The 27,769-nt window shown below is 42.1% G+C and overlaps 1 protein-coding gene across 1 annotated transcript in view; it reads left to right on the top strand.

The window, feature by feature from the left end:
- Cntnap2 (contactin associated protein like 2) overlaps positions 1-27,769 on the top strand; it is a 2,135,903-nt gene that overhangs the window by 1,931,276 nt on the left and 176,858 nt on the right. The window contains exons 19-20 of the mRNA XM_005363796.2: positions 11,611-11,847; positions 24,332-24,465. Of these exons, the coding sequence (XP_005363853.1) occupies positions 11,611-11,847; positions 24,332-24,465 (371 nt within the window). The remainder of the gene's footprint in view (positions 1-11,610; positions 11,848-24,331; positions 24,466-27,769) is intronic.

Here is a 27,769-nt window from a genome sequence, read left to right as displayed (position 1 = left end):
CAAAGTGGTTGCATGAGTTTGCATTCTCACCAGCAATGGATGAGTGTACCCCTTTCTCCACAACCTCTCCAGCAAAGGCTATCATTGGTGTTTTTTATTTTAGCCATTCTGACAGGTGTAAGATGGTATCTTAAAGTTGTCTTGATTTGCATTTCCCTGATCGCTAAGCAAGTTAAACATCTCAGATAACTTTCTTTTTATCACACTTAACCTTTTTTGATGCTTTATAACTTGTATTTACACACCCGAATAACCTGCATTTACACACCTTAATACACCTTCTTAGACCCTAAAACATTCTTGGATCCTCACATCTTAAGCTTTTCCATCTTTACATGCGTGAACCTGGAAGTACCTGTTTCTTCCCCATCATTATGACATCACCTTAACACTCGGGAAAAATCTCCTTTGTGAGTTTGTCCCTTCTTGAGTCTGGTAACAGGGTGAACTGTGTCTAAACTTAGTGTTGGTTCTAAGAGAGTAAGGCCTGTGACCTGAATTTTATTGCTAATTTATTTATTTTATTTTACTTTTTAATTGTTTTTATTGAGGTATATGTTTTTCCCCGCTCCCCTCCCTTTCTCTCCCTTTCCCTTCTACCCACTTCCATGGTCCCCATGCTCCCAATTTACTCAGAAGATCTTATCTTTTTCTACTTCCCATGTATGTCTCTCTTAGGGTCCTCATTGTTGTCTAGGTTCTCTGGGATTGTGAATTGTAGGCTGGTTTTTCTTTGCTTTATGTTTAAAAGCCACTTATGAGTGAGTATGTATAATATTTGTCTTTCTGGGTCTGGGGTACCTCACTCCATATGATGTCCACCCATTTGCCAGCAAATTTCAAAATGTCATTATTTTTTTCTGTTGTATTTTCTCCATTGTATAAATGTAACACATTATCCTTATCCATTCTTCAGTCAAGGGACATTTTAGTTGTTTCCAGGTTCTGGCCATGACAAACAATGCTCCTATAAACATAATGAAAGACCTTTGGTTTCAAGGGCATTTGGAGATACCCCAGACTCAATAAACCAGGCCAGCGGATGCAATAAGCAAGAGGCTTCTCTAATGTTCACAAGCGCTTGTGGGTGACTCAGCAGCTACCGCCAGCTGAGTCCTCCGAACAAGCTCTCCAACCCGCATTTATAGGATTTTACAGGGGAGCATAGCAACAACAATATCATTGGTTTCTTAAATGGCGGGCTTAGGCCATCCTGGGGACAGCCCCGTTTGTCTGTTCCCAAGTTCCCCGAAAGACGGCAAAGCTGGATAAAGCATACTTCATCAATTTGACAGTTGCGATAAGGTACCCTAGGGGGCTTGGTCCGGTCAGCTAGTCTCATGACCAGATGTAAATCATAAATATCCTGCTCTGGTGCCAATTGTCCATAACAGAGACAGTGTCTAACCCAAAGGTCACATATCTCTGTCTCCTAAAGGTTAACTCAGTTCACATCTGTCATTTATCAGGGATGGCCAGGACACCACTCTCAATTTGTAGGGAGAAGCTCTGGCCTTGTAAATAAAACAGCTAGTTGTAAAATGACCTAAGCTTCCCAAACATCTGAGAAAATAGCTCACTGTGAATAAATGATCCTTGATCTGCTGAGAAAGCTGCTGATAGTTTGTTCTCATTCTCCTTATTTTTGGAACCTATATTTTTATTTTCTTATTCTCGGACTCTTCATTAGTTGAGTGCATGTCCTTGTGGTACAATTGAGCATCCTTTGGATATATACCCCAAAAATGGTATTGCTGGGTCTTGAGGTAGGTGGTAGGTTAGTTCCTAATTTTCTGAGAAATTGTCACACTGATATCCAAAGGGGCTGTACCAGCTTGCACTCCCACCAGCAATGCAGGAATGTTCCTTTTAAGCACCATCCTCTCCTGCATAAGTTGTCATCAGTGTTTTTGACCTTGGCCATTCTTACAAGTATAAAATGGAATCTCAGAGTTGTTTTGATTTGCATTTCTCTGATGACTAAGGATGTTGAGCATTTTCTTAAGTGTCTTTCAGTCATTTTAGATTCCTTTGTTGAGAGTTCTCTGTTCAGGTCTGTACTCCATTTTTAATTGGATTATTTGTTTTTTTGATGACCAATTTCTTGAGCTCTTTATATATTTTAGAGATCAGTATGGGGTTGTGAAGATATTTTGCCATTCTATAGGCTGTTGTTTTGTCATGTTGACCATGTCCTTTTCTTTACAGAAGCTTCTTAGTTTCAGGAGATCACATTTCTTAATTGTTACTCTCAGTGTCTGTGCTGCTGGGGTTATATTTAGGAAGTGGTCTCCTGTGCCAATGTGTTCAAGTGTACTTCCAACTTTCTCTTCTATAAGTTTCAGTGTAGTTGGGTTGATGTTGAGGTCTTTGATCCCTTTGGACTTGAGTTTTGTGCATGGTGATAGATATGGATCTATTTTCATTCTTCTACATGTTGATATCCAGTTATGCCAGCACCAAAAATATTCATTAGTTAGGGTTCTCTACAGTAGCAGAATTTATAGAATAAATCTCCCCCCCTCTCCCCCCGACACTAAATATGTGTATAATGTATGGAGATTTGAATGACTTACAAGTTCTGCTTCAACTAATCCAAAAAGTGGTGTCTATGAATGGAAAGCCTAAGAATCCAGTAGCTGCTCAGCCCACAAGGCTGGATGTCTCACCTGGTCTTTAGTATATATGGGAATCCTGAAGAAGAAGGCCCTAATGCCAGTGAAGGAATGGACTTGCTCACAAGGTGAGAACTAGAAGGCAAAGAAAAAAATCTTCCTTTATCCACGTCCTTACGTAGGCTTCCAGAGGAAGGTGTGGTCCAGATTAGATTAGGTTTTAAGATCTGGATTAAAAGTGTGCCTTCTTATCTCAAGAATTTTCCCACTTCAAATTAAGCAGAAATCCTTCACATTTGGGCCCTCCCTTTTTATGTTTTGGTTAATTCCAGATGCAGTGTAGTTCAAAACCAAGAATAAACATCATAACTCAATTAAGATAGTTCAGCACCAGGAAAATTACTACTGTTTTCCCAAAAGGGACCGCTCATGTGGAATTCAAGTGACGATGGGGAGGGGAATCCAGGTCCTGACCCAGTTCTGTTCCATGAAATGTCCTTTAAGTTCCTCAAGGAGAGGAGCTGGAAGCCCAGGCTTGACCTGTCCTGTTCTTCAAAGGCACCCTTGTACAACCCTAGAACACAGGCATTTTAAGGAAGGGGAGAATCACAAGTTACAGCTGCAGAGACTGAAAGTTCCAGTGCAAGGCAAGCTACTGAAGGAAGAAGACAGGGAGGTGGTGGCTCAGTTCCGCTGGGAGGAAACTATTCCCTCCTCCTAAGCACAGACTTTGTAAAGATTCTTCTGTTGTTGTCTTACATTTGCTCTAATTGATCACGTCACCTAATCTTTGCTCTAAAGCCTAGAATCTTATCTGCATCTGTCCCTGCATGCAGACAAGACTGTCACAACTGCAGGAAGATCAAAGGAGTGACACATAGAGAGAGGCTTACAGATTAGCGCCAAAGCATGCCAGTGCCCCTCCTGCTGACATAACCAGGTAGACACTGGGAAGCTTTCTGGTTTTGATGAGCACTGCAGGTCAGCTCTGGCTTCACTGGAATCACTAGCAAAGGAAGCATTACAATTGTCCCCTTGAGATGTAAAGTACCATGTAACAAGGTAGAGGTTTTTGGGCTTTGGTGAGATCTGTGAATCCAAAGCTACTTCCTCCTGTCAAAAGAATAAAAGCTGAATTCTTCTCCAGGCTGGAATCATGAAGTGTGATCTGCCTTAAGTATTAGCTCCTTGCCATCAATGTCCTCCCCAGAATGCCTCCCCTCAGGAAAGTGAATTCATTTAAAAACACAATAGCTCTTGGGAAGAATAATAATCCCACTAATGAGACACTGGACTTACACTTCCTAGGAAGTCCTCCCTCCACGCAGCAGTTTCTATAGAGAGCCACGGCCAACCCTGCCTGCTTCCTGATCTCCAACTCAAACCAGAAAAATTTACTTTTCCCCTTCCTGTTTTTTTTTTCTTTTTTGTTTTTCTTTTGTTTTTCTTTTTATTTTATTTATTTTTTCTTTTTTTTTTGTGACAGGGTTTTTCTGTATAACAGTACTAGTTGTCCTGGAACTTGCTTTGTAGACAAGGCTGGTCTCAAATGCATTGAGATCTGCCTGTCTCTGCCTCCACAGTGCTGGGATTAAAGGCATATGCTACCACCATCCAGCTCCCCTTCCTTTTTCATCTTCAAATGCCAGAGAAAATCCTTTGCATGCTTGGATGACCTGCTGAACTGTCTCACTGTTTCTCTGAAACACACACACACTCACATACACATATACACACATACACACACACGTACACACACACGCACGCACACACTTGTACACACACACACACTCACAAGCACTGCAAAATCACTAATACTGGTCTTAGCATCAGGGTTTCCTCATGAGGGAGTAGGAGGGTCCTGAGCCTTCCTCTGAAGATGCTGATGGAAACTGCAGTTGGCCGTTAGTGTGTGGAGAGAGATTTAGAAAGACATGGAGGACAAGGGTGAAACACAACATAAAGCCTGTGCAGATGACATCATGACCTCTGACATGCTGTGATTTGTACATGAGGAGCTTGCTGTAAGGATCCACAGGGCAGGTGCTGTCATTTGCAGGACTGAGCCAGCCAACTTCGTGACTCCAGGGACAGCCCCAGGAAGATGGATGTTTAATATAAATTGTGTTATGTGAGATATGGCCCCTGTGTGCACAGAAATGTTCGATTTATTAGGCCATAGTTTAATAAGGCTCTGTTTAACCTGGAAACACTCTGTTCATGGTACGTAGGCTGTGCTTTAGACGGGTGGGTCATACAACTCCTGCCCTCTCCTCTCAGTGCTCTCAGAATCGTGGGAACGCAGGACTAAGGCTGAGTGGTGGACCTTCCTGAGTCTGGCTCAGAGAAAATGGACACAGGACTCTGTATATTCCGTGTGCAGAATTGCTCTTTTCCGTGTTGAGGGTAGGGGAGTTACTAGATCAACATGTCTACATAAGGAACATAAGGATAGCTTATCGTTGTTAGGCCATGGATGACAGGGGAATTCTTCATGACGGTCAGTAATGCATGTGCCCCACCTGCCTCAGGATTGACAGGAAAACCCACTACTGGGGCAGGACAGGCCTCCTAAAAAGGGGACCACATTCACTCGGTGGCCACTGACATGATTCCTGTTGCTTTGTGTTTGCTGAGGATTTTCTGTTTAATGCAGGTCATGAGACCCTCGATAAGCAAATGCATTGATTTTTTTTCTAGACCCTTCTAGAACTGGTTGGTCCTGTACAGATCTGTGTTTATGATTATGATTATTAGCTAGATGTTGTATAGTGCAAAAATCCTAAACTCTAGTCAGATGGAAAGAAGATTCTGGCTCAAGCAGATGAACTTATGTGTGATGACTGTGAACATGGATTCTGAGCTCAACTGGCTGCTGGGACCTTGTGTGCTACACCCACAGTTCCATCCTGAGCAGTTTCTGAAACCTTTCCAAGATGATTGGGGTGTGTGTGTGTGTGTGTGTGTGTGGTGTGTATGTGTGTGTGTGTGTGCAAGCACGCACGCATGTTGCCTATGTCTTCATTTCTGTGTGTACTTCTTCTTGGATCCAGAATTCAACTTCATGGTTCTCTGCCCATTGGCCTACCAGTGTGATTTTGAGAAACAGTCTCTCACCAATTGTGGAGCTCGTCAGTCCTCCTAGACTTCGTCCTGAGAATCTCAAGAGTCAGGATCACCACTGTGTGCTAGTGCTGCCGACATTATATGCAGGTGCTGGGACACTAACTCAGGTCCTCACAGGTGTCTGACAAGTACTCTGCCAACTGAGGAATCCCCCCGACACAATCCCTATTTCCAGTTTCTTAGCCCCAATGTTCACCATGAATGTCACTCACTGGGGCTCTAATAAACAGGATGTTCCTCAGAATGTGGAAGCCCATATCCCATTCCCCAGGGCAGAGGTTAAGTGGTATCTGTCAATCTGTGCCAGTGTGACTTTGACCTGTGCCCTGACAAAAGATGACAACCCAAGATAAAGAACACTAAGAAGTTTTCGGCCTGTTGGTCAGAACAGTCACCAAAATGCGAGAGGTCTAGCTGTGTGGAGTCAGTACGTCTCCTCCCCTTCTCATTTTTACCAGGGATTGTCTCTTCTGAGGCTCTCAGGGCCTCTGTTCTAGTCTCTCTGAGCTTTGGGAATTGAAGGCGACCATGGTGTGCTTGATAATTCTTATCCTAATATCGTTTCTGACACCTTTCTCTGTGTGTCTGTCTACTATGAGGGACCCATGCTACACAACGTAAGTTGAGAGCATCCACAGTAATTGCAAGTCCAGAGGAGATCTTTCTTCCCTTCGGGACACCAGGTCTTTTTGTGGGATAGCCCTTCTATATGCTGTGAATATGTATTCCTCTCATTGGCTGATGAAAAGGCTGATTTGGCCAATAGCAAGGCAGAATAAGGCTAGGTGGGAAAGTCAAACAGGGGAAAAAGAAGGGTGGAGTCATATGAGACAGAAATCAGCACCCAAGACACAACACACAAGTGAACAGGTAAAGCCACAGCCACAGGGCAATACATAGATTAAAAGAAGTGGGTTAATTTAAATGTAAGAGATATTTAGTAATAAGCTTGAGCTATAAGCCAAAAATTTGCAATCAATATAACCTTCTGAGTTATTATTAGTAGTAGTAGTATTGTATTTTGAGACAGAGTTTCTCTGTGTAACATTCCTAACTGTACTGGAACTAATTCTTTGTAGTCCAGGCTGGCTTTGAGCTCAGGGAGATCTGCCTCCTGAGTGCTGGGATTAAAGGCGTACACTGCCACCTCCCAGCCTGAGTGCTTATTTCAAAGCTGCTGCTTGACGGTGCAGTCCAAAGAAACTTCCTCTTGAAGTTGCTGCCTCAGGCCTGCTCCAGCTGAGGGTAGCTGGCTCAAGTCTGATCTGGCAGAGGTCACTAGCTCAGGCCTGTTCCCACAGAAGTCCCTGGCTTGGTCCTGCTCCCTCAGAAGTCCCTGGCTTGGGCCTGGTCCCACAAAGGTCTCTCTCTTGGGCTTGCTCCCTTGGAAGTCCCTGACTCACGCCCAGACCCACAGAGGTCTCTGTCTCCCACTTGTTTTTTCAAATGACCGTATGAACTTTGTTAAAGACCAAGAAATAAAACAAGGTCACCTGTTGACTTGATGGTTCCTGGATCCTTTCTGATCTGAAATCATCCTAAGAGGGTACAATGTATTTGAATTTTGAGAAATGTGGCATAAATCAGAAACTATAATTCATAACATATGAAACAATACTTAGATATAAACTTGGCCACTTTTCTATCAAAAATGAATAAGAATTTCTTATTAGTAGAAAAACTGGAATCATGGCTAAAAAGACGCCTCAATGGATAAAGCCCTTGTCATGCAATCCTGTTGACCTGAGTTCAGATCCTCGGAAGTCATGTAAAAGCCAAATACAGTAGGACATACATCTCTTTAGTCCCAGCGTGATCCTAGGAGGAGTTAGGAGGCAGAGGAAAGATAATGAACTAAAACTCACAGGCCAGTCCGGTGCATGCATCAGTGAACAAAAAAAAAAAAAAAAAAAAAAAAAAAAAAACTGTTTCAAACAAAGTGGAAGGCATGGACAGACACCCAACATTATCTTCTGACCTATATAAGCCTACCACAGCACACACACACACACACACACACACACACACACACACACACGAGAAAGAGATAGAGAAAGAGAGAGAGAGATTCAAGCATTCTAAATGCTTTTGGATAATTTAGTGAAGGAAATGACGCTATTTGGGCATTGTTAAATTGTTAGGATTCTTTTAGTTATTCGTTTAGAAGGGATGGAGATGTTACTTAAGAGATAATAATGTATCCGATTTGGCATTTTCTTAAACCAGTCTGAAACGATGAAATGACAGCAGTAAATCTGCCACTTGGAACCTTAAATGATTTACATTGCTCTGGGGCCTCAGTCTAACAGTTGGTTTATGATGTGGTTTCAGGGTAACACATTTAAGCCTGGTTTGTTCCTTCCTCCGAAGCTGACATGAATCCATAAAGCTTTTAAAATGATGACTCTAAAATATACAAAAGAATTCTCGGAGGCATGTTTTCAGATTGTTTATGTAAGGCCTTTAGATTTCTGACTTTCCCTCCATGATCTTCTGTGGAATGCTGTCTCAGGGTTAGCGAATGAATATGTAACACCACCCAGGCAAGGATCACTCAGCCACCTGCCATCCAGTACCATTCTGATTCACCTTTTACTCCAAATATCTTAAATGTTGTATGCATATCACATGGGAGCTTAGGGTAACTGCTGATTGTCTAGGCCCACTGAGTCAGAACCTCTGAGTGTGATTCTAGACCCCAGACTGGGGAATCCGTGTGTTAATGGGTTCAAATGGGGGTGATTAGAGAAATGACAGGGGGCTAGCACTACTCCTCATCGACTTCAGATCCTAGCTCTGGGAAAAGGATGCCTGGGGAGATCCTGACACATAGAAGCTCAAGCTTTTCAAAGGGATTGCTGCATCTGTAGGTTAAGAGCCAAGATGACTGGCCTCTGCTATTCCAACCCTCCCTTCCAAGCCCTCAGCCTCTAATTGCAAAATCCTGGTATGTCTTTGGCTGCATAGCTGCTTCCCAGCCTGCCTCTGTTTTGCTTGAATCCTATGAATTATGCTTACCACACTCCCCTCTTCTCTCTCATAAACCAGAGCCTGTTCTTAAAGGATGCCCTCCATCCTTTGACAAAGCTCTCTATGCAAAGAGATCCAGGCAGTGTGTCCCACTTTCTCTGTTCTGTGAAGCATTATTCCAGAGGCCTGCCCTGGGAGCAGCTCTCTGCTCCCGAGATTTTTAACTCTAGAGGGTGGAGAGCTCTCCTTGTAATCCAACGCCCATCCTGAAACAGGATGGAAGCCTCAGGAGCCTCAAGGGGAACCACAGATGCATAAGGAGTATGTGGGCTGTGCTGAGTGGGTATGATGTGGCCTGAAAGCTCCCTGGTTGCGGCAAGTTCTCCACTCTGGTGTCCATTCTGGAATCTTCATGATCCCACCTTTACATAGCTATCATCTCTGGTTCTTTGGAGTCAAGTGTGAATGAATGTCTTTTTCCACAGGAAGTCTTCCTTGGCTCTAGACACAGAGCAGTTTTCACTGTGTTTCAGGGACCCTGTGTACCTGTGCATTCCTACTTGCTTGAGTATGCAAATCCTCCTCAATATCAAGAGCTCCATAAGAGCAAAGATTGAAACTTCAGTATCCAATACCATCTGTGCCACACAGTCAGTGTTCAATAGGTGTTTGCTGAAACAATGAGCTACTAAGCTAAATGGTAAGATGAGGCCCTCCCCTCATGCCTTCCATGGGCATTTTAACACCCACCGTGCTGTGCCAAGAAAGGAAGTGTCTCTTCCCACAAGTGTCAGACTCGCTGCCATGCAGCAAGGTCCCCCAGGGACAGACTGCATTTACTCATCTTTGCATCCCTGTAAGCATGTAGCAGTTAGCCTGAATAACATATATGTTCAATTCTGTGTCTCCAAATAAGGATACCTTTGAATTTTGACCAAGGCAATCCTGAACTATAAGATGTCCTCCAACATTGCTATCTTTTTATGTACACTAGATGTCCTAAGTACACCTCCCATCACTTGACAATGCCATATATACCTTCAAACACATCATTGGCAAATGTCCTTGTGGCAAAAAGGCCAGAAAAAAAATGCTTCCTGTGGTGAGAATCTAGAGTCAACTGAGTAAGAGCCAGTGAGCTCTGTAGAGATGTCCCCTGTGGGCTGACAGTGGATTACGGCATCTGTGCAGTAGCAAGCAGTGATGGTTCAAGGGAATGTCTGCCACCCACAACAGACAGTAGTGGGCAGTCTTGAAACTGCAGTGATCTCATTTTTACTAAGCACTAATATTTCTAGGAACCTGGCACTAGGTCACCCATACATAGTTATTTGATCTTCACAGTGCACAAAGAAGGAAACGGAGAGTTTCGAGTCATTGACACAAGTTAGTGCACTTGACGAGACTGAAAGTCTCTCCGGGGCATCTGATGCCACTCTTCTGTAATTACTTCTTCAGGAGTAAGAAATGCCAGAGTTCCCAGGTGAAAGCATGTCACTAAAAACTAAAGTCCTAGAGCTGACAAGATGTATCGGCAGGGAAAGGTGCTCTCTGACAGGCCCAGTGACCCGAGTTCCATCCTGGGGCCCACACCGTAGAAGGAGAAAACTTATTCCCACAAGTTGCCCTCTGATCTCTACATATGCACTGTGCCACTCGAGATACAGTCTCCCCCTCACCACACACCCACAAACACACACACACGCATGCATGCGCGCTCTCACACACAATAAATAAATAAATAATGAAAACCATGGTATGTGGTGGTGACACTGGCTTGTAATCTTAGCCCTCGGAGGCTAAAGCAGGAAGACAGAAAGTTTGAGAACAGCCTGTCTCAGAAAATAAAATAATAATAATAATAATAATAACTTTTAAAAACGTGTTAATTACACGTTTTTATAAATAATAACTTTTAAAAACTATTAATTACAGCATGGAGTAGTGTTTTATGAAGTAAGTTGTAGACAAATTTAGATGGGTGTCCAGAGTTGCAGGAAGAGTGGGGTGCATTGACAATGAGATTTGAGAAATACTTTGGGGACGTGGCATGAAAAGAGCCAGAAAGCGGTGGCACTGAAGCCCAAGGGTATCTTTAGGCTGCCTCAACCTTCAAGTGACTTCTGGTGATTTCGAGACTGTGCTTGGCAGACAGCAGGGAATCCACAAAAGGACTCGCCTGCCAGGACGTGATTACATGCCAATTAGCTCTGATTAGACTGTGGGAAAGGGCTGACTCAGAGAGCCAGGGTTCTTTTGAATCATTTCTTAGTAATAAGGACAGTAATGCTAATAGGTCCTGTTTATTGAGTACTAATTACTCTCTGCAGCCGATAGAGGGTGGTTAAGAACTTCTAGGAAGGCAGGTCAGGAACCACAGAAATGAAGTTGAAACCCGGTCTCTCTAACGTCCTGTCTGGTGATTTGAATTCCTCAAATTTTCCCAAGTCTTAGAACTTATTGAGGGCTTTGCTATTTGGATATTCAAATCAAATTTGGTCTCAAGGACTATTTCTCTTTGGACTTCTTTTCAAAGTTTGTGTTATAATGCGGCCCTTATTTTCAGGAGTCTCTTCAGCCAGAAAGCCAAAGATATTAGATATTGTTTCTCTTTCTAATATGATGCTAGTTCCTTAACTTTTAGTCCATGTTTTGTTTCTAGGCAGTGTCTTGCTATGTAGCCCAGCCTGGCCTTGAATAGCAAGTCTTCCTGCCTCGGCTTCCTGAGGCTGGGATTCCAGGCATACACCTCCACATTAACTTTTTTATTACTAATTTTATTTTAATTTTACATGGCAGATTTTTTTATGACAACAGTTCAACCTGAATTCAAAGCATAGCTGGCCTAGACCCCAGATCTCTTGCATCATTTTTCAAGTTTGTCTTTCCTTCTCAACAGATGTTGGTGCCTTTTTTGAAGAGGGCATGTGGCTGCGCTATAACTTCCAGGCACCGGTGGTCACTGCTAGAGACTCAGGCAGCAAGGCTGAGAATTCTGCAGAGCAGCAGCCCTCATCTCCAGACCTGGCCCAGGAGCAGATCCACTTCAGCTTCAGCACCACCAAGGCTCCCTGCATCCTCCTCTACATCAGCTCCCTCACCACTGACTTCCTAGCTGTGCTGGTCAAGCCCACAGGTAAGCACAAGCGTCCTTAGCCTTCTACCTTCTGACAGTAGTCAGACCAAAGATGCTAGAGTCAGAATTGCTCTCAGCTGACAATTTATTTCCCATAAGATGTTGAGCAAATCATCTGCTTCCTTTGAACCTCATTGCCATCTGGAAGTCAGAAGAACAACTTTTCCATTGAGAGCTTATAGTAAGAATTTGATGGAACACACAGGCTCTTTTCATATTATATGAACATGAGATGAATTTAAATGTAGAATGATTCTGTTTGTTCCTGTCAAGTAAATACCTTTGCTACTGTGCTAAGTCTTAGCATGCTCTGAAGTAGTGAAATTTATCATAGGTTAAGGAATGAATTGCCCTGATTTATGATAATGTATCACATCAATAGATTCCGGTGAAATGTAGAAAATATCTATGAAAGTAGAAAATCAGAAATGCTTCCATCCCTAAAGCCTCCCTGAACTTTACACTCACAAATACATCCATGGAGAGATAGTTGCTGGGAGCACAGGGGATGTTTTCATTTGTGAATTCCTGAACGTGGGAATCTAGTTAGGCTTGAAGTACATAAAAGCACATAAACCTCTTTTTTAGATCAGGAGCCAGGGTGCTGATACAGGTGTGCACACATGTGCAGGTCAGAAGACAACCTCCGGTACTGGTCTTCACCTTGCCTCTTTATTGAGACAGGGTCTCTTATTGTTCACCACTACATATGCCTGGTTAGACCAAGAAATTTCCAGGATTCTCCTGCCTCTGCCTCCCATCTCACCATCACCATGCTGGAATTACAGACATAAGCTTCTGGATCCATCCTTCCATGAGTTTTGAAAACCCAGACTTAGGCAGGCATGAGTCTGGGACCTCAGGGGGAGTAGGCATGAGCCAGGACCTCTGTGTGTTCAGACATTGGTCTGGGACATCAAAGGGAATAGGAGGGATCCTGAAACCTCTATGGGTCCAGACATGAGTCTGGGACCTCTGAGAGAGTAAGCCTGAGACAGGTCCTCTGTGGTTCTGGGCATACCCGAGCCTGGGAACTCTGAGGCAGTAGACAGGAGCCAGAGAGCTTTGTAGGACCAACTCCAATCCAGGGACCTCTGCAAGAGTGGATCCAAACCAGGATTTACAGAAACAGGTCAAAGCCAGAAACCTAGGCCAAAGTAGGTCTGAGACAGCAAACTCCAAGGAAGCAGAGCAAAGCCCTGGGAGTGCTGAGCTATCTCCAAGAACATGAGGTCCTAGCTAGAGCACTAAGACACCAAAAAGAGATCAAGGGGATACAAATCAGAAAAGAAGTCAAACTCTCACTGTTTGCTGATAATATGATAGTTTACATAAGTGATCCCAAAAATTCTACCAAGAAATTCTACAACTCATAAACACTTTCAGTAATATAGCAGGATACAAGATAAGTTCAAAAAAATTAGTAGCCCTCCTGTACACAGATGATACAAGGGCTAGTGAAGAAATCAGAGAAACAACACCCTTCACAATAGCCACAAATACCTTAAAATATCTTGGAGTAACTCTAACCAAACAAGTGGAAAACTTGTATGACAAGAACTTTAAATCTTTGAAGAAAGAAATTGAAGAAGACACCAGAAAGTGGAAAGATCTCCCATGCTCTTGGTAGGCAGAATTAACACAGTAAAAATGACAATATTACCGAAAGGAATCTACAGATTCAACATAATGCCCATCAAAATCCTAGCAAAATTCTTCACAGACATCGAAAGAATGGTACTCAACTTCATATGGAAAAGCAAAACCCCAGGATAGCCAAAACAATCCTGTACAATAAAAGAGCTTCTGGAGGCATCACAATTCCTGACTTCAAACTCTACTACAGAGCTACAATATTGAAAATAGCCTGGTATTGGTGTAAGAACAGACAGAGAGACCAATGGAACCAAATAGAAGATCTGGATATCAATTCACACATCTTCCAACACCTGATTTTTGACTAAGAAGCAAAAAAAAAAATGGAAAAAATAAGCATACTTAACAACTGGTGCTGGCATAACTGGATATCAATAAGTAGAAGAATGAAAATAGATCCATATCTATCACCATGCACAAAACTCAAAGACCTCGACATAAAGCTAGCCACACTGAATCTTATAGAAAAAAAAATGGGAAGTACACTTGAACGCATGGGCACAAGAGACCACTTCCTAAATATAACCCCAGTAGCACAGACACTGAGAGAAACAATTAATAAATGGGACCTCCTGAAACTAAGAAGCTTCTGTAAAGAAAAGGACATGGTCAACAAGACAAAATGACAGCCTACAGAATGGGAAAAGATCTTCACTATCCCCACATTAGACAGAGGTCTGATCTCCAAAATATACAAAGGACTCAAGAAATTGGTCATCAAAAAAAAAAAACAAATAATCCAATAAAAAAAAAATGGAGTACAGACCTAAACAGAGAACTTTCAACAGAAGAATCTAAAATGACTGAAAGACACTTAAGGAAATGTTCAAAATCCTTAGTCATCAGAGAAATGCAAATCAAAACAACTCTGAGATTCTATCTTACACCTGTAAGAATGGCCAAGATCAAAAATACTGATGACAACTTATGCTGGAGAGGTTGTGGTATAAAGGGAACGCTTCTACATTGCTGGTGGGAATGCAAGCTGGTACAGCCCCTTTGGATGTCAGTGTGGTGATTTCTCAGAAAATTAGGAAACAACCTTCCTCAAGACCCAGTAATACCACTTTTGGGTATATATCTAAAAGATGCTCAATTGTGCCACAAGAACATATACTCAATTATATTCATAGTAGCACTGTTTGCCATAGCCAGAACCTGGAAACAACCTAAATGCCCCACGACCAAAGAATGGATAAGGAAAATGTGGTACATTTACACAATGGAGTACTACACAGCAGAAAAAAATAATGACGGCTTGAATTTTGCAGGAAAATGGCAGGAGTTAGTGAGGTAACCCAGACTCAGAAAGACAAATATCACATGTACATACTCATAAGTGGTTTTTAAACATAAAGCAAAGAAAGCCAGCCTACAAACCACAATCCCAGAGAACTTAGACAACAATGAAAACACTAAGAGAGACTTACATAGGTCTAATCTACATGGGAATTAGAAAAAGACAAGATCTCCTGAGTAAATTGGGAGCATGAGGACCTTGGGGGAGGATTGAAGGGGGGAGGAGAGAGGCAGGGAGGGGAGCAGAGAAAAATGTAGAGCTCAATAAATAATATATCAATAAATTGATATAATAAATATCAATAAAAAATATTTTAAAAAATAAATAGATAAAAGTAAAAAATGTAACATTTCATGATGTATAACAACCTAAATGCCCCTCGACTGAAGAATGGATAGGATAATGTGTTACATTTACACAATGGAGTACTACACAGCAGAAAAAATAACGACATCTTCAATTTTACAGGAAAATTAATGGAGCTAGAAAACATTATTTTGAGTGAGGTAACCCAGACACAGAAAGACAATTATCACATGTACTCACTCTTAAGTGGTTTTCAATAATAAAGCAAATGAGCCTACAAATCACAATCCCAGAGAACTTAGACAACAATGAAAACACTAAGAGAGACTTACATAGGTCTAATCTACATGGGAATTAGAAAAAGACAAGATCTCCTGAGTAAATTGGGAGCATGAGGACCTTGGGAGAGGGTTGAAGGGGAGGGGAGAAGCAGGGAGGGGAGCAGAGAAAAATATAGAGCTCAATAAAAATTAATTTAAAAAAAGAAATCGCAAAAAAAAAGAAAAGAAAAGAATATCCAGACTTGGGTAGCTAGTGCTTAACCCACTGGAGTTATCTTCCCAGTCTTTTGAAGTCATCTTTTTAAATCCTTTATTAAATCTATTCTTTGAAAATTTTCTACACAAATAATATATTCTGAGTACTGGCATCTCCCATATCTCCCTTTCACCCCTTTTAACAGCCACCCTACCACCCACTTCATCTCTACAAATCCCTTTTCCCTATTCATACCATTTTATTTTATAGCCACTAAGTTTAACTAGGTCTATCTGTGCGACCTAGAGTTTGCATCTATCCATGGGAACATAGCGGGCTCATCAATGGTGACAAACTGAAGATAATGTCTGCCCCTCATCCAGAATCCATTGGTAGGCTATAGTTCACCAAAGAGGGATAAGCAAGTGGGCTCCTCCTGCTATATGATTGACTGTTGACAGGCCCATCACTGCCCTCTTGTTTATCCTCTGTACACTAAGCCAAAGGATCTAAGTGAGAATATGCAAATGACATTGGCATTCAGCAGCACTCTATAAAGATTCTTACTAGAACAAGAGTATACAAATAAACATGCTGCACATGGAGGAATCTATATTCTCTCTAAAACCTGCATATGTGTGTGTGTGTGTGTGTGTGTGTGTGCTTTAAGAACATTGTTTTTTTGAATACAAGTGTTTTAGGTGTAACTCTTTAACTCACTTCCTATGGAATGTGTGAGTTTAAAATACAGGAGTTTTCTCGCCTATTGGCCATCTCTTCTTGCCCTTTAATGGATGTTCAAGGTTGATACCTTGAAAGTGTCAAAAATCTGATGATCATGTAAACTGGACACTGCTGTCTGCTCCTCTGTCACTTCCTTACTAAAATTTGCTTCCCAGCTATAAATGTGGTGATTCACGTGTGTATTGCCTATGTCCACATTACATGCATGGTGCTCCTGTGGGGGCATTTATCATGTGAAAGAGAATCATTTGATCTATTCTACAGTATCAATAGTTGGAATATAGTATTAGTGTTGAACCATCTTACAGAATAAGATTTTCTTCTATGAGAGCCAAAATATTACAACTGTAGAGCTAAATATTTGGAAAAATAGTGAATTTTCAAATACACTCTCTGGGCAATATACTGTAAGTTTTAAAAAATGAAGGAAAATTATGTGTTCCAGAGCCCCAGAATTTCCTCTTTCAGAATTTATTAATGAAAAAAGCCCAAATCAGCATCTTCAGCAAGAATATATTTATTGTAGTGTTGCTTATGAAAATATAAAAGTAAAGTAAAAAAAAAAAAGAAAAAAAAAGTAAAGTAAAGCAATCTAAAAGAGAGCCATTGGTTTACAGTCTACTATGTATCCATTAAAATAGTGTTTGTGAAAAATCATTAAAGACATAGGGGCAGTTCATATAAGGTTACACTAAGAGAAGGCAAGATACAGCCTTAAATATATAATATCAGCTCTATAAAACAAACACGAATAGGCCAGAAGAGCAACAATGTGAGCACAGACTGTGGTTATATGTGCATGATTTCTTTCTCCCGAGTGATACCATTTTGTGCTTGTCAGATGCTCACTTTGAGTACATGTCGCTTTTCTAATAAAAAAAAATAAATAAATACGTCAGTAAAACCAGAAAGCAGGAGCTCAAGAGAGAAGAATACTCAATCCCCATGCTTCAGGGGTTCAAGCAATTACTGGCCTGGATCAGGCTCAGTGGGTTTTTTACTCCATTGATGTTCTCCCTTGTGTATCAGCCTCCTAGTGGGCAGACAGTCTGAGGCTTCTCATGTCTCACAAGAGGAGGCTGTCATCTTGAAAGTGTCAAGAATCTGATGAGCATGTACTACTGGACATGATGCTGTCTGCTTCTCTGTTACTTCCTTGCTAAAATTTGCTTTCCAGTTATTTACATGGTAATTCACATGCATATTGCCTATGTCCACATTGCATGCATGGTGCTCCTGTGGGGGCATTTATCATGTGAAAGAGCTTCATTTGATTGATTCTACCATAATGGCTGCCAGTTAATGGTGCTCACCTGTGCACAACTCTCCTAAGTGCTTTGGATGCATTGATTCTGATGAGCTTCACAATACGATGGGTTAGATACAATTCTCTTCCTTTCCTCTGGATGGAAAGGCTGGGGTACAGAAATATCAGGAGTTTTGCATAATTAGCTGGTAAAGGGTATGTGCAGGTGGTCTCTGGATGCAGGTGTCTAAATTCAGGTGGAAATTCTCCATTGCAGACACCCTCAAAACAGGCTGGATGTATTGGAAATCAAAACCAGATATTTTCTTTGTGGGTTTGGGAAAACCATCCTTAAAGTATTGGGAGAAATGTAATCTTTCCACACTCCAAATACCACTATCTGTTTGTTAACTGAAATTTATAATAAATAAAAAAGTTCAAAGAAAGCTTTAAGGAAAAAAATAGTAAGATCTATTGTATTAGTTAGGGTTTCTATTGCTGTGAAGAGACACTATAATCACAGCAACTCTTATAAGGGAAAACATTTAACTGGGGGGCCTTACAGTTTCAGAGGTTTTGTCCATTATCATTATGGCAGGACATAGCAGACATGGTGCTAGAGAAGGTGCTGAGAGTCCTACATCTTGATCCACAGGCAACAGGAAGTGAACTGTCTTACTAGGTATAGCTTGAGCATAGGGGACCACAAAGCCCACCCTCATAATGACACCCTTCCTCCAACAAGAACATGACTATTCCAACAAAGTCACACTTCTTAATAATGCCACTCCCTTTGGGGACCATTTTTTTCAAACCACCGCATTTATAGATGCCAATGTGAGGGGTGAGGGGTACTAAACAAACAATTTAAAAGCCTTAAGTAAATATCCTGGCTTCATCAGACTTCACATATCTAAAGCTCTTTCTCTGTTTCTCAGAGTCAGCCTCCCTGAACCCTCCTTGTCCTGACAGCCACCACTTCTGCTTCTTAGAGTCTGTGTTCTGATCCCTAACTGATTGTCTATCTTCCCTGCTCTTGTGGGCCATCCAGGTAAATGAATTCCATAGATCCTATCTTCATGGTGACCCAAGACCTTTGCTCCAACTACTGCTCTCCAAACCAAACCTCTTCTATCTCAGGCTTCCTGGTATTTTCCACATTGTGACACCACAGAAAGTGAACTTACAAGAATGGCACAGAGGAAATGATAGGGTTGAGTTTGCAGTCCCCTCACCAGAGACACCAGCTGTCCCACCTCTTGTTATCTGCTGAGGAATGATGGGAGTCGTGCCCCTGCTACCTGTCAGTCTCAGATTTCTTCATTTTCCCAATGTCAGTGGCATATGCCCTTCATACCTAGGCAGGGTGGCCTGCCCTTACAAAGTATGAATGTTTAGTGGGGATATTGTATTGTGGCCCTATTAAGCATCATTAGATCTTTCTTTCTCTCTGTCTGTCTGTCTGTCTGTCTCTCTGTCTCTCTCTCTCTCTCTCTCTCTCTCTCTCTCTCTCTCTCTCTCTCTCACACACACACACACACACACACACACACACACACTAAAAACATGAGAGACAAATCCTATAATCTTCCAGTTGAGATGCATCAGACTTCTTGAAGAAGACCTATCTGGATTCAAATTCTGACTCTCCCTTTTGCTGCTGCCTTAGATAAATTGTGCGTAGGTTTTATTTGTGTTTCCTGCTCTGTAAAATGCCATTCTCCACTAATGGCTTACTGTACAGAGGAGTGACCTGTTGAGTCTAAAACCTCTGCATGTAAAATAAGGTATCTGATCTACTTCTCTACTGCTGTGACAAAGCATCACAAATGGACCAAGGGGTAAGAAAGAAGGCATCATTTGTGTCTTCCAGCTCCAAAGGCAAAGGGGTCTGTCATCATCATCATGGCAGCAGGCAGGTTGCTGAGCATTAGCTGAGAGCTGATATCCCGATCCACAAACAGGAAGCAGAGAGAGAGCACATTGGGAACGGAAGCTCAAAAGACCCCCACCCCTCAGTAACACACCTCCTTCAGCAAGGTCCACCACACCTTCTAATCTTTCCCAAACAATTCCAACTGGGGACCAAGTATTAAGACATATGAACCTATTCACATCAGCCCACCGCATCAGGGTTAGTAGGTACTTGAGCCAGAGTCTACCAATTGAGTCAACCTAGCCTTCACATCTCTTACTCTACGGTTTCAAGAAACAAGCTTACAAAGCCTCTGGGGCCATCTGTGCTCAGCTCTCATGCTCACACTCCCTGACCTCATCCCCCTCACTTCCCTCTGTGGTATACACCAGGTACCTTCCATTATACACCCTGACCAACGCTCACCTCCTGATGACTTCTGGCTTCAAACTCCAATTACATTCATTTTCAGTTTCATTTATTTGGCACGTAATGCATTGTTATCTGTCCATGTTATAAATATGCCCTGTCTTTCCAGAGAGATGTGAAGCCCCCAGCACTACATTTTCTGCCTACAGTCAGTGCCCTGTGAGTGCTTGCTGATGGTAGTGGTGATGTTCGGGAGATAGTAAATCTGTTAAGCATGTGATTTGCTACAGCCAATAAAAGAGCAATTCCTTATAATGGCTTTAATTCACTTGTAAGATGAGCATGAGAAAAAAGAAGGGAACTGTCTCCCTATTTGAATAATATTTTACTTTAATGGGTAAATATTAACATTCTCCCTACCATCACTTAGTGGTCCTCTTCTGCTGTTACTCGAAAGGAATAAATGAATCATTTAAATGTTATTTTAATGTTATTACTCAAATGTTGCTGTGATTGTTTATAGATAGTCACAACCTATACATTTAGAGTTTTAGCTCATCCCTTTTTCTCAGAGCAAATAATTTCTGTTAATATTATGTGAAACACTTACAAGAATTTTAAATCATATTTACAAAGGCCAAAGAAATTCATAAAAAAAAGGAACAAAGATGAAAATAACTTAATCTAGGTGGCAAATATAAAGGAGCCATTGATGAACAGTAGGAGAGACACTTTGGGATTTTGCATTATTACCAGCTCCTCTGACCTCCAACCCACAGAGGAAGCTATTTTTCTTTCACTTGTCCCTGTGTCCCTAGATCCACACATAGCACTTAACCCATGCTGGGGATCTGGGACAGTTGTCAGTTTGGGATTCAACCCTGCACCTGGAGTCCGACAGACAGCTCACACAGGGGCTTGAAGGAAGGTGTGCTTTGCATAGGCACTGAATAGATTTGCTCCCAGGAAATGAATAAATGAATGGTCAATCTATACCAATGCATATCTAAGATATCTAATGTCTAAACTGGATGCCATATCACCTGCAGTGCATGCTGGATATGGCAGCATGTATTTCTACTCTCAGTACCAGGTAGGCAGAGGTGAGAGGATCCTGGGGCTCGCTGGCCAAGTAAATAAGCTTCAAATTCAGTGAGAGAATCTGCCTTAAAAATTAAGATGGAAAGCAACTGAAGAAGACACTCAATGTCATCCTTTGTCCTTCACATGCTAGAACACACATGTGCAAATGCACAGAAATACACACACCACCCAAGACAACTTGATTTTTCTGCATGTTACCAAGCTCCTGATTGATTATATCCTTAAATACAAATAATAATTATTTCTTACACTAGTAGGATGAAGGGGAAGTCAGGGAAACACTGAGGGGAGGAGAGCAAACAGCTTGGAAAATTGCAGCTTTCTCCACGGCACTGAGGTAGGAAGGGAATGGGATTTTCTAGAGAATAGGAGAGTTCCAAGGTAGTTTGGATGAAAGAGAGAAAGTGTCATGATGTGCAAATACAGCATCAAGAACAGCTCACAGAGGACAGGACTCCACAGTGACATTAGGAACATAAACCTTCACCCTGTGAGCGACTGCGAGGCACTGAGGGATTTTAAGTGAAGCAGCGAAAGAATCAATTATGTGTTTTGAAAGATCTCTCGGTATGCAAAGAAAATATTGGTAAGAAAGCACAAAAGCAAGACCCATAAACATTCAAGAAGTATCCACTAGCCAGGCAGTGATCTAAACAGTGGTTATAAAGTCCCAAGAAGCAGAAATGAAAATTCTTGCTCTCATGAAGCTCTCACTAAAACAAGAGAGACAGACAAATGAATGAAATGGAATCTAGAATGTGCTGCATGATGAGAACCGCCATGGGGGTGGAGCATAAGTCAAAAACAGAAGAGCTGGCCAGGAAAAGGAGTGAGCAATTCCCCCTTTTCTGGAGAAGTCACGGGAACCATTACTAGGCATATGACCTAAGAGCAAATAGTTGAATGAGAGAGTAGACAGAAGAGCCCTGAGTGTTAAAGTCCTGGGACAAGAACTCTCTGGGCTTCTGGGGAAGCAGCTAGAAGGCTGATGTGTCCAGGTGAGGGGTGAGTAGGGACAGAAGTGGGAAAGTAGGCTAAAGGTGACAGTGGAAGTTCATGGAAGGCATAGGGAGTCACGAATTCGCATAGGACGCAAATTTTCACTTTGAGAGTGATAGGAAGTCCCTGCTACATTATGAACCGAGATTCACTCTGACCACTGTGTGGAACTGATGGGGGCAAAGGATAGGCTGGCATAGGAGAATGCTGGGGTGAGAACTGAAAGAGAAGGTAGTGTGGAGGCTGCTACAAGCATCCAGACAAAGGAGGCTCTGCAGGTAGAAATGGAATAAACAAAACATGGTAAGAGTCAGGGGCTGACTTCAAAATCAAGCCAAAAATTTCTTACAGTGCATGAAATACTGGAAAGGGAATTTCTAGGGTTATGGCATGAATAACTGGAAGCCTGAAATGCCCATTCACCAAAGGGCATAAAACAATCATGAGACTGAGTCAGTGCCATGTCTAAGGTGCCGAAGAGACATCCAAGCAGAAATACTGAGTTGCATGTTGGAAAGACTCAGATCAGGACAGAAGTTTGGTTGGATTACAGATTTGGGGTCTGATGTGTCTGCACCTTAAACAAAGCCTAGTACTGAATACAATGACCATGGGGATGGATGTGGACCCAGAACAAAGGGTGGTGAAGGACTGTGCCAGTAGAGAAGCCAGAAATGAGTGAAGAAGTCCAAGTAGTAGATGCTGGACATCTGGTGCAGATCTCAGGTTCAGGAGAAAGGCACACATCTGTGCTAAGTGCTCTTGCAGAGGTCTTCAGGCCCCAGAGAGGGCAGCTTCAGGGCAGTCTGCAGATGGAGAATGCATGGCTACGGTGATGGGAAATGCACAGGACCACAGAGAGAGGACCATCTCCTCTAATGCCATCTGTGTGGCTCCTGAGATGGAAAAGAAATAGGTAATGTAGGCACATTTAGAAGACAAACATTGTAAGTTCTTGGTAGAAATATCATAGTAAAGAAATTTTGATAAAATGTGAGGATAAAAATTTAAAAACAGGCACACCTTTAATGCCAGCACTTGGGAGGTAGACACAGGCAGATCTCTGAGTTCTAGGCCAGCCTGGTCTATAGGGCAAGTTCCAGTTTTACATTTTAAATGGCATGTGCTAGAATGCCGAAATATGGCAGGGGCGCTTTAAATCCCCACGCTCATTTATGTGCCTGTGTAAATGTGTGCATGAGGAATGGCTGTAGCAGAGACTGCCAAAACGGTTAGAGCGGTTAGCGCTCTCTAGACGGTGACGTTTCATGTAAGCTTTTACGGTGTATTTTTAGTTAAGTGTATATGTAGTCGTAAGTGTGGGCATGTGTGGGTGCAGTTCCTGCCAAGTGCAGAAGAGGGCGTCACATTCCCTGGGGTTGGAGGCACAGTTTGGGTGCTGGGAACCAAACTCGGGACCTCTCCAAGAACAGCACATATTCTTATCAACCAAGCCACCTTCCTAGCCCCTTATTTCTTTCTTTTGCCTGTTTACAATTTTGATTACTATCATTTTTATCTTATAATTTAAACTAGAACATCAGTTCTTTGAAAGAAAAATGAGAGACAACAAAGAATCCACTGGTGACGTGTTCATCAAACTCTTGCTAGAGACTGCTGGACCCATCCTAAACCTTTGAGATGTCAAGTATTATTAAGTGTATGAAACCAATTTAAATTTAAAATGAAAAAAAATAATGTTTATAAATTATAAATAAGATTACAAGTAAGAAATAAAAATTGTCTTCACTTTGTTGGGGGAAGTGAAAAGAGAAAGTGAGCCATCAATGGGCTCAGGACACCTGGGACATCCATCTTGTCCTTAGATTGCATCTGATTAATCCTGAACCCTGAATATGATTTGTCCCTTTGGTCTCAGTGAGGCCACTCAAAATCCGATGCACTTATTTTTTGCAAATTATGTTTATTTTTAATAAGACTCATGATTTCTTTATACGCCAAATGTCAGACTCTACTGATTGGGGTGAGATAGTCCCTGCATTCCAGATTTATTTTTTATTTCATGTAGCATTTTGTGGGCTTATAGGATCCCCACCATACTATATGGTATTTGTCCTTGCTCTTCATTTTTGAGCACCATCCCCACCCAGAACATTTATACCATCTGCTGCTTCAACTTGATGATAATGGTCACTGGTGTCTGTCATTGGCAAACGTGAACATGTGTCGTTCTGCATGATTAGCCTAGGCCTCTGGGTGGTGGATCCAAATTCACGACTGAAATGGCAGCTGTGGGCATGGAAGGGGCTGGGTCTATGTGAAGCCTGAGCTGCAGCAGTGGGTGAGGTGACCCTGAAATAGGCCTTCAGTGAAAAAACACTGGGCCTCTTTCCTGTTGCTCCTGTAGGAAACTTGCAGATCCGGTACAACCTGGGAGGAACCAAAGAGCCATACAATATTGACGTGGACCACAGGAGCATAGCCAATGGACAACCCCACAGCGTCAACATCACCCGGCACGAGAAGACCATAATCCTCAAGGTACTGATGTGTGTGTAGACAATTACAGCACAATATTAAGATAATAGTCTTGCCACCTTATACTGTTTGGCCATTTCTTCTGGGAGAAGGTTTTTTTCTGGTTTTGTTTCTTAAACTGTGGATCAAACCTAGGGCTTTGCACGTGCTAAGTCAAGTTCTCTGCCACTGAGATATATCCCTAGTCATCTTTTTAATTTGTAGCAGAATCTCATTAAGTTGCCCAGGCTAAGGACTGAGGAAATGACTCAGTCATTAAGAACATTTGCTGCTCTTCTGGAGGATATGAGTTCAGTTCCTGCATCCACATTGGCTTCAGAATTGCCTGTAGCTCTAGCTTCTGGAATCCACACATGTGAGACACACACAAACACACACAGATATACACATGCTAAATCATCATCATCATAATAATAATATTCCCCTGGTTTGCCCTGAGCTTGTGATTTCCCTGCCTTGCCCTCCCAAGTAGACATGCACCATGATTCTTTTTGGGAAGTGGGGCAGGTGGAATAGACAATTAATATTACACTTTCTACTCTAAACGTTTAACTTTTGAAGTATCACTTGTTTTTTTTTTTTGTTTTTGTTTTTTTTTTTTGGTTTTTCGAGACAGGGTTTCTCTGTAGCTTTGGAGCCTGTCCTGGAACTCCTTTGGTAGACCAGGCTGGCCTCGAACTCACAGGGATCCACCTGCCTCTGCCTCCCGAGTGCTGGGATTACAGGAGTGCGCCACCACCGCCCGGCTTTGAAGTATCACTTGTTATTCGTGAGGAATTTGTTCCAGAATTCTTCAGAGATACCCAAATCTGAAGCTGGTCAAGTCCATTATAGAAGATAGCATAGAATTCACACAGCATCTCTATATCGCTGCCTAGACACCTACAATCATCTCTATATTCCTTGCCGACCTCATACAATGTAAGTTCTGCATAAACAGTTGCCATGCTACACAAAGATATGGAAACAGGAAAATGTCATGCACATGCTCAAGACAAACAATCTTATTTTCAAATATTTCTGACCTAAGTTTGGTGGAACCCAAAGTTATAGATCCACAGATAAGGACAGTTAACTCTCATTCCTTCAGGAATGGCAATGGCAGTTAAGGTGGAGAAATCTTTTAAAGATACGTAGAATAAATATTTCCTCTATAATCTTCATGGCCTCTTGCCTCATTTCTTAGCTATCATTTGAACTTCTTTCAGCCCACTTCAAATACCTGGCTGCAGTCTAAGGTATTTGAAGTTTAGCATGTTTCCCCACAAAGGATATTTTGGTCTCCCTGACCTACTTTTTTCATGACTCCAGTTCAATATAAATGACAATATTGGGTTTTCTGCTTCCTCTATGGAGGCATCCTTAAAAGTCCTCAAAATTCACTTCTTCTCTCAAAAATCTAAGGTTTCAGAAGACAAACGAGTGGTTTTATTATTGCCCTCAAGTTTTATTTCAGGTCCATTTACTGCCCCACCCCACCACTGACTTTTATGATGAAGAAAGCACCCGGAGAGACACCATGAATAAAACACGACAGGAGAATGTCTCCCTGGGAAGCAAGGCAGAAGATCAAGGAGGAGAGCTGTCACTGTCTAGGTGGAGCTCCATACAGATACCTGTCAGGACAAAGAGCAGGAGGAGGCTGCTTTGTCGCAAAGCAGAGTGGCAAGTGGCGGAACCTGGGCAGCCGCTCCCACCTCACCGGAGTCTGCCAGCTGCTGGGAAAGTCGGGTCTGCCAAGGAAAAGCAGACGCCCTGTCTCCTTTGAGTGCTGACGGATGTCAGATTCATAACTTGATGAGGAGGATGCATGTGGCCTTAGCAGTAAATGCCAGGGGGCATTTAAAAAAGAGATCCTCCCTAGGAAAACATGCTGTTCCAGCCTGTTAGGCTACCTATCAAACATGGCATACGTGGGGTTATCTCACAGTGGCTGGCAGAGTCCTTGAGCCTTGCACAGTACCTGGCACATCTCATGTGTTACAAATTGTTGAGCATATCAAGCCTACTTTTAACCAGGACCCAAGCTTTACTCAGATAAGATGGAGAGGGCTGGTGAGACTTGGTTAAAGGGTAAAGCTCTTGCCACCAAGTGTGAGTACCTGAGTTCAAACCCCGATTCCACAATGAAAGGAAGAGTCAACTCCTGAGGGTCATCCTGTGACCTCCACACACTCACAACAATGTGCACACCTGCTCTCACTCACACACACACACACACCAATAGTAATAATGATAATAATATTTTAAAGCCAAGAGATAGATGGCTTTATGTTACTTTATGGACAGTGTGTTCATTGATGTTTAAATAAAATTTCTCTTTTTATTTTTGCTTTTTATCTGAATATGGTTTCCCTTTCCCTCTACTGCTCCCAGTTCCTCCCCGCCTCCTCTTGCATTTGGATCCATTCTCATTCTGTCTCTCATTAGAAAAGGATGGGCTTCTAGGAGATAACAACCAAACATAACAAAATAAAATATAAGATAAAATAAAAATCTTCACGTAAAAGTTGGACAAGCCAAGCCAATAGAAAAATAAAAGAGCCACAAGAGAAGGAACAACAATCAGAGGCCCACTCATTTCACATTCAGAAGTCCCATAAAGCACTAAAAGCTATTGTATACATGAGTAGGGCCTGGTGCAGAGCCATGCAGGCCCTGCGCTTGCTGCTCCAGTCTCTGGGAGTTTGTGTGAGCTTTGCTCAGTTGTTTCAGAGGGACGTACTCTCCTAGTGTCCTCAGATCCGTTTGTCTCCCTGACTCTTCTGCCTTCTCTCTTTTGTATTCCCTGAGCTCTGAGGAAAGAGATTTGATGGGCCCATCCTATTTAGAGCTGTGTACCAAGGACTCTCTATATGCAATGCCTTTTTGTGTGTCTCTATATTTGTCCCCATCTGCTGCAGGAGGAGGCATCTGAAACATGATCCTAATTAGTCTTATCTGACGTGGAGTCAGCTATCAGGGTAGAAACTAAAAGATCAGAGAAGTAAAGGACCAGCCACAGTCACCTCTTACCTCTCAACTCCTCTGACCAAAAAGGGCTGAGATCCTGTTTACACAATGCCTTATCACTTCCTCTTTCTGCCTAGCCATATCACTTCCTGTTTCCTGTCTGTATAGACCTCCAGACCTCTATGGTTAAGTAGTGACTAGCTCCACCCTCTGATTTTGTAGGCAAGCTTTATTTGTCAGAACGCAAACAAAATATCACAACAGGCATCTCTGATGAAGGCTGAATAAAACAACAATCTATGAGTATAGCAGAGTATCATTAGGACTTATTTTATTGTTACATATTTTTTTAGAA

Source organism: Microtus ochrogaster, linkage group LG12 (genome assembly GCF_000317375.1).
Source record: "Microtus ochrogaster isolate Prairie Vole_2 linkage group LG12, MicOch1.0, whole genome shotgun sequence".
NCBI lineage: Eukaryota > Metazoa > Chordata > Mammalia > Rodentia > Cricetidae > Microtus > Microtus ochrogaster.
This window is presented reverse-complemented; position numbering and strand designations above follow the sequence as displayed.